Here is a 7,996-nt window from a genome sequence, read left to right as displayed (position 1 = left end):
ATAACTAGAACACACAGACTTAACACGCAGCTTCTCCAGTCTCTCCCCATAACTGAAGTCCCTCCTCCCTGGTACCATTCTGGTCAATCTCCCCTTAACCTTCTCTGCTCTAAGGAGAACAACCCCAGCTTCTCCAGTCTCTCCACATAACTGATGTCCCTCCTCCCCGGTACCATTCTGGTCAATCTCCCCTTAACCTTCTCTGCTCTAAGGAGAACAATCCCAGCTTCTCCAGTCTATCCACGTAACTGAAGTCCCTCATCCCCGGTACCATTCTGGTCAATCTCCCCTTAACCTTCTCTGCTCTAAAGAGAACAACCCCAGCTTCTCCAGTCTCTCCATGTAACTGAAGTCCCTCATCCCCTGGTACCATTCTGGTCAATCTCCCCTTAACCTTCTCTGCTCTAAGGAGAACAATCCCAGCTTCTCCAGTCTCTCCATGTAACTGAAGTCCCTCATCCTTGGTACCATTCTGGTCAATCTCCCCTTAACCTTCTCTGCTCTAAGGAGAACAATCCCAGCTTCTCCAGTCTCTCCACATAACTGAAGTCCCTCATCCCCTGGTACCATTCTGGTCAATCTCCCCTTAACCTTCTCTGCTCTAAGGAGAACAATCCCAGCTTCTCCAGTCTCTCCACGTTACTGAAGTCCCTCATCCCTGGTACCATTCTGGTCAATCTCCCCTTAACCTTCTCTGCTCTAAGGAGAACAATCCCAGCTTCTCCAGTCTCTCCACATAACTGAAGTCCCTCATCCCCTGGTACCATTCTGGTCAATCTCCCCTTAACCTTCTCTGCTCTAAGGAGAACAATCCCAGCTTCTCCAGTCTCTCCACGTTACTGAAGTCCCTCATCCCTGGTACCATTCTGGTCAATCTCTCTGCACCCTCTCCATGGCGTTCACATCCTTCCTAAAGTGTGGTGCCCAGAATTGGACACAATACTCCAGCTGGGGCCGAACTAGTGTTTTAGAAAGATTTAGCCTTTAATGTAGCAAAATATCCAAAGGCGTTTCACAGGAGCGATTATTGAACAAAATTTGAGACCGAGACAGGTGACCAAAAACTTGGTCAAAGAGGTAGGTTTTAAGGAGCATCTTAAAAGAAGAGAGAGAGAGGCGGAGAGGTTCAGGGAGGGAATTCCAGAGTCTAGGGCCCAGGCAGCTGAAGGCACGGCCGCCAGTGGTGGAGCGATTGAAATCGGGGGTTGTGCAAGAGGACTGAATAGGGGGAGTGCATAAATCTTGGCAGGTTGTAGGGGCTGGAGGAGGTTACAGAGATAGGGAGGGTTGTAGGGCTGGAGGAGGTTACAGAGATAGGGAGGGTTGTAGGGCTGGAGGAGGTTACAGAGATAGTGAGGGTTGTTGGGGCTGGAGGAGGTTACAGAGGTAGGGAGGGTTGTTGGGGCTGAAGGCGGTTACACAGATAGGGAGGGTTGTAGGGGTTGGAGGAGGTTACAGGGATAGGGAGGGTTGTAGGGGCTGGAGGAGGTTACAGAGATAGGGAGGGTTGTAGGCCTGGAGGAGGTTACAGAGATAGGGAGGGTTGTAGGGCTGGAGGAGGTTACAGAGATAGGGAGGGTTGTAGGGGCTGGAGGAGGTTACAGAGATAGGGAGGGTTGTAGGGGCTGGAGGAGGTTACAGAGATAGGGAGGGCTGTAGGGGCTGGAGGAGGTTACAGAGAAAGGGAGGGTTGTAGAGGCTGGAGGAGGTTATAGAGATAGGGAGGGCTGCAGGGGCTGGAGGAGGTTACAGAGATAGGGTGGGCTGTAGGGGCTGGAGGAGGTTATAGAGATAGGGAGGGTTGTAGGGGCTGGAGGAGGTTAGAGATAGGGAGGGTTGTAGGGGCTGGAGGAGTTTACAGAGATAGGGAGGGTTGTAGGGGCTGGAGGAGGTTAGAGATAGGGAGGGTTGTAGGGGCTGGAGGAGGTTACAGAGATAGGGAGGGTTGTAGGGCTGGAGGAGGTTACAGAGATAGGGAGGGTTGTAGGGGCTGGAGGAGGTTACAGAGATAGGGAGGGTTGTAGGGGCTGGAGGAGGTTACAGAGATAGGGAGGGTTGTAGGGGCTGGAGGAGGTTACAGAGACAGGGAGGGTTGTAGGGGCTGGAGGAGATTAGAGATAGGGAGGGTTGTAGGGGCTGGAGGAGGTTACAGAGATAGGGAGGGTTGTAGGGGCTGGAGGAGGTTACAGAGATAGGGAGGGTTGTAGGGGCTGGAGGTGGTTACAGAGATAGGGAGGGTTGTAGGGCTGGAGGAGGTTACAGAGATAGGGAGGGTTGTAGGGCTGGAGGAGGTTACAGAGATAGGGAGGGTTGTAGGGGCTGGAGGAGGTTACAGAGATAGGGAGGGTTGTAGGGGCTGGAGGAGGTTACAGAGATAGCGAGGGTTGTAGGGCTGGAGGAGGTTACAGAGATAGGGAGGGTTGTAGGGACTGGAGGAGGTTACAGAGATAGGGAGGGTTGTAGGGGCTGGAGGAAGTTACAGAGATAGGGAGGGTTGTAGGGGCTGGAGGAGGCTACAGAGATAGGGTGGGTTGTAGGGCTGGAGGAGGTTACAGAGATAGGGAGGGTTGTAGGGGCTGGAGGATGTTACAGAGATAGGGAGGGCTGTAGGGGCTGGAGGAGTTTATAGAGATAGGGAGGGCTGTAGGGGCTGGAGGAGGTTACAGAGATAGGGAGGGTTGTAGGGGCTGGAGGCGGTTACAGAGATAGGGAGGGTTGTAGGGGCTGGAGGATGTTACAGAGATAGGGAGGGTTGTAGGGGCTGGAGGAGGTTACAGAGATAGGGAGGGCTGTAGGGGCTGGAGGAGGTTATAGAGATAGGGAGGGCTGTAGGGACTGGAGGAGGTTACAGAGATAGGGAGGGTTGTGGGGGCTGGAGAAGGTTACAGAGATAGGGAGGGTTGTTGGGCTGGAGGAGGTTACAGAGATAGGGAGAGTTGTAGAGGCTGGAGGATGTTACAGAGATAGGGAGGGTTGTAGGGGCTGGAGGAGGTTACAGAGATAGGGAGGGCTGTAGGGGCTGGAGGAGGTTATAGAGATAGGGAGGGCTGTAGGGACTGGAGGAGGTTACAGAGATAGGGAGGGTTGTGGGGGCTGGAGAAGGTTACAGAGATAGGGAGGGTTGTTGGGCTGGAGGAGGTTACAGAGATAGGGAGGGTTGTAGGGCTGGAGGAGGTTACAGAGATAGGGAGGGTTGTAGGGGCTGGAGGAGGTTACAGAGATAGGGAGGGTTGTAGGGGCTGGAGGAGGTTATAGAGATAGGGAGGGCTGTAAGGGCTGGAGGAGGTTACAGAGATAGGGAGGGTTGTAGACCTGGAAGAGGTTACAGAGCTAGGATGCGGCTGAATGGGCCTCTTCCTGTTCCAAATGTTTCCCAACGTGTTTGACCGTTCTCTTTGCTTCCCGTGGCAGGATGGTCAACAACGGGCTGACGGATGCCTGCACGGGGGACCTCGCCGCCGCCCTGTGTTCCAACGAGTCGCTGAGACACCTGCAGCTGGGGGAGAACGGCCTGGGAGACTCGGGACTCAAGACCCTCTGCGCAGCACTGGGGAGACCTGGCTGCAAGCTACAGAGGCTAGAGTAAGTGGAGCGTGTGCGAGAGAGTGGGTCGAGCGTTTGTCAGGAACAATCAGGGGCGGGCGCGCTGAAATGCTAAGTTGGGCTACGATAAGTTCGTGCTTACGTTACTTGACCAGAAATACAGGCTGACACTCCCAAGTGGCCAGTACTGAGGGAGCGCCACACTGTCCAGGGGCAGTACTTGGGGAGCACTGCACTGTCGGAGGGGCAGTACTGAGGGAGTGCTGCACTGTCGGTGGGGCAGTACTGAGGGAGCACTGCACTGTAAGAGGGGCAGTACTGAGGGAGCGCTGCACTGTCGGAGAGGCAGTACTGAGGGAGTGCTGCACTCTCGGAGGGGCAGTACTGAGGGAGCCCTGCACTGTCGGAGGGGCAGTACTGAGGGAGCGCTGCACTGTCGGAGGGGCAGTACTGAGGGAGTCCTGCACTGTCGGAGGGGCAGTACTGAGGGAGCCCTGCACTGTCGGAGGGGCAGTACTGAGGGAGCGCTGCACTGTCGGAGGGGCAGTACTGAGGGAGCGCTGCACTGTCGGAGGGGCAATGCCTTTTTTCGGCTGTGACTTTAATGTGGGGCTCTGTTTGCTCTCTCAGGTGGATGTAAACGATCTCGCGGCCACTATTGGAAGAAGGGCAGGGGCAGTTCTCCCCAGTGTCCTGGGCCCCAATATTTATCCCTCAACCAACATCACTAAAAAAACAGATGATCTGCTTTCAGCCCATTGCTGTTTGTGGGATCTTGCTGTGTGCAAATTGGCTGCCGTGTTTCCTACATTGCAACAGTGACTAAAATCATGGAATCATAGAATAGTTACAGCACAGAAGGTGGCCATTCAGCCCGTCGAGCCCGTGCTGACTCTCAGCTAATCCCACTCCCCCGCCCTTTCCCCGGAGCCCTACAATTTATTTTCCTTCAGGTATTTATCCAATTCCCTTTTGAACACCACGATTGAATCTGCCTCCACCACCCTTTCAGGCAGTGAATTCCAGATCCTAACCACTCGCTGCGTAAAAAAGTTTTTCCTCATGTCGCCTTTGGTTCTTCTGCCAATCACCTTAAATCTGTGTCCTCTGGTTCTCGACCCCTCCACCAATGGGAACAGTTTCTCTCTATCTCCTCTGTCCAGACCCCTCATGATTTTGAACACCTCTATCAAATCTCCTCTCAATCTTCTCTGCTCCAAGGAGAACAACCCCAGCTTCTCCAGTCTATCCATGTGACTGAAGTCCCTCATCCCTGGAATCATTCTCGTAAATCTTTTCTGCATTTTCTCCAAGGCCTTTACATCCTTCCTAAAGTGTGGTGCCCAGAATTGGACACATAGAAACATAGAAACATAGAAGATAGGAGCAGGAGTAGGTCATTCAGCCCTTCGAGCCTGCTCCGCCATTCAATGAGATCATGGCTGATCATCCAAATTCAGTACCCTGTCCCTGCCTTCTCCCCATATCCCTTGATCCCTTTAGCCTCAAGAAATATATCCAACTCTTCCTTGAATATATTTAATGAATTGGCCTCCACCGCCCTCTGTGGCAGAGAATTCCACAGGTTCACCACTCTCTGGGTGAAGAAATTCCTCCTCATCTCAGTCCTAAATGGCTTACCCCTTATCCTTAGACTATGACCCCTGGTTCTGGACTCCCCGGCCATCATAAACATCCTTCCTGCATCTAGTCTGTCCAGGCCTGACAGAATGTTATAGGTTTCGATGAGATCCCCTCTCAATCTTCTAAACTCCAGTGAGTATAAGCCCAATCGACACAATCTCTCCTCATACGTCATTCCTGCCATCCCAGGTATCAGCCTGGTGAATCTTCGCTGCACTCCCTCCATGGCAAGAACGTCCTTCCTCAGGTAAGGTGACCAAAACTGCACACAATACTCAAGGTGCGGTCTCACCAAGGCCCTGTACAACTGTAGCAAGACATCCTTGTTCCTGTACTCGAACCCTCTTGCTACGAAGGCCAACATACCATTTGCCTTCTTAACCGCCTGCTGCACCTGCATGCTTACCTTCAGCGACCGGTGCACAATAACACCCAGGTCTCTTTGCACTTCCCCTTCTCCAAATCTATTGCCATTCAAATAATAATCTGCCTTCCTGTTTTTGCCACCAAAGTGGATAACCTCACATTTATCCACATTATACTGCATTTGCCATGTTTCTGTCCAATCACCCAACCTGTCCAAATCGTACTGGAGTTTCACGACATCCTCCTCACAGCTTACCCTCCCGCCCAGCTTTGTGTCGTCTGCAAATTTGGAGATATTACATCCAATTCCCTCGTCCAGATCATTAATATATATTGTGAACAGCTGGGGTCCTAGGACCGATCCTTGCGATACCCCACTAGTCACTGCCTGCCACTCGGAAAACGACCCATTTATTCCAACTCTTTGCTTTCTGTCTGCCAACCAGTTCTCTATCCAAGTCAATACCTTGCCCCCAATCCCATGTGCCTTAATTTTGCACGCTAATCTCTTATGTGGGACCTTATCGAAAGCCTTCTGAAAGTCCAAATACACTACATCCACTGGTTCTCCCTTATCTATTTTACCAGTTACATCCTCAAAAAATTCCAGTAGATTAGTCAAACATGATTTACCTTTTGTAAATCCATGTTGACTTTGTCCGATCCTGTCACTGCTTTCCAAGTGCTCTGCTATTACATCTTTTATAATGGACTCTAGCATTTTCCCCACTACCAATGTCAGGCTTACCGGTCTATAATTCCCCGCTTTTTCTCTACCACCTTTTTTGAATAGTGGGGTAACATTAGCTACCCTCCAATCCAGTTGGGGCCGAACCAGTGTTTTATACAGGTTTATCATAACTTCCTTGCTGTTGTACTCTCTGCCTCTATTTAGGAAGCCCAGGATCCCGTAAGCCCTTTTAACCACTTTCTCAACCTGCCCTGCCACATTCAACGATTTGTGCACATATACCCCCAGGTCTCTCTGTTCCTGCACCCACTTTAGGATTGTACCCTTTAGTTTATATTGCCTCTCCTCATTCTATCTACCAAAATGTATCACTTCACACTTTTCTGCGTTAAATTTCATCTGCCACGTGTCCGCCCATTTCACCAGCCCGTCTGTCTTCCATAGAAACATAGAAGATAGGAGCAGGAGTAGGCCATTCGGCCCCTCGAGCCTGTTCTGCCATTTAATGAGATCATGGCTGATCATCCAAATTCAGTACCCTGTCCCTGCCTTCTCCCCATATCCCTTGATCCCTTTAGCCTTAAGAAATATATCTAACTCCTTCTTGAATATATTTAATTAATTGGCCTCAACTGCCTTCTGTGGTAGAAAATTCCACAGGTTCACCACTCTCTGGATGAAGAAATTCCTCCTCATCTCTGTCCTAAATGGCTTACCCCTTATCCTTAGACTGTGACCACTGGTTCTGGACTACCCCCGCCATCGGGAACATCCTTCCAGCATCCAGTCTGTCTAGTCCTGTTAGAATTTTATAAGTTTCAATGAGATCCCCTCTCATTCTTCTAAACTCCAGCGAGTATAAGCCCAATTGACCCAATCTCTCCTCATACGTCATTCCTGCCATCCCAGGTATCAGTCTGGTGAATCTTCGCTGCACTCCCTCCATGGCAAGAACGTCCTTCCTCAGATAAGGCAACCAAAACTGCACACAATCCTCAAGGTGTGGTCTCACCAAGGCCCTGTACAACTGCAGCAAGACATCCTTGCTCCTGTACTCGAATCCTCTTGCTATGAAGGCCAACATACCATTTGCATTAGTAACCGCCTGAAGTCTGTCACTCTCCTCCTCACTGTTCACTATACTTCCAAGTTTTGTGTCACCTGCAAATTTTGAAATTGTGCCCCTGTACACCCACGTCCAAGTCATTAATATCTATCAAGAAAATTCAGTGGTCCTAGAACCGAACTGACTACACTTCAAAAAGTACTTCATTGCCTGCAAAGTGCTTTGGGACGTCCTGAGGTTGTGAAAGGCGCTGTAGGAAAGGGAGCTCTGTCTTGTTTTTCTAAAAGAAATTCCTCCTACATTGTTTATTTGATCTGTTAGTGACAACTTATATTTATGCCCCCTTGTTCTGGACTCCCCCACAAGGCCTCTTTTCACACATTTCCATCTATCCCCTTTGAGCTAATAGTGATCAGTTGAGTGGCTAAATGAGGGGTGAGTCCCAGATCAAAGCCATGATCTAATTGAGTGGCGGAACAGGCTCGAGGGGGCTGAATGGGCCTCCTCCTGTTCCTTTGGTAACAGGTTCGAGGGGCTGAATGGGCCTCCTCCTGTTCCTATGGTAACAGGCTCGAGGGGCTGAATGGGCCTCCTCCTGTTCCTGTGTAACAGGCTTGAGAGGCTGAATGGGCCTCCTCCTGTTCCTATAGTAACAGGCTCGATGAGGCTGAATGGGCCTCCTCCTG

General features: G+C 51.0%; 1 protein-coding gene across 1 annotated transcript in view; it reads left to right on the top strand.

Annotated features, from left to right (window-relative positions):
• The first annotated feature begins 3,412 nt into the window (after nt 1-3,412).
• The window catches only part of LOC147092081 (ribonuclease inhibitor-like), a 42,735-nt gene continuing 38,151 nt past the window's right edge, over nt 3,413-7,996 (top strand). The window contains exon 1 of the mRNA XM_085975619.1: nt 3,413-3,582. Within this exon, the coding sequence (XP_085831745.1) occupies nt 3,413-3,582 (170 nt within the window). The remainder of the gene's footprint in view (nt 3,583-7,996) is intronic.

This window comes from Somniosus microcephalus, unplaced genomic scaffold, assembly GCF_052327205.1.
Source record: "Somniosus microcephalus isolate GS21.2 unplaced genomic scaffold, FLI_Smic_1.0 unresolved_chr2, whole genome shotgun sequence".
NCBI lineage: Eukaryota > Metazoa > Chordata > Chondrichthyes > Squaliformes > Somniosidae > Somniosus > Somniosus microcephalus.
Note: the sequence above shows the minus strand (reverse complement) of the source record. Positions and strands in the feature narration are given on the sequence as shown.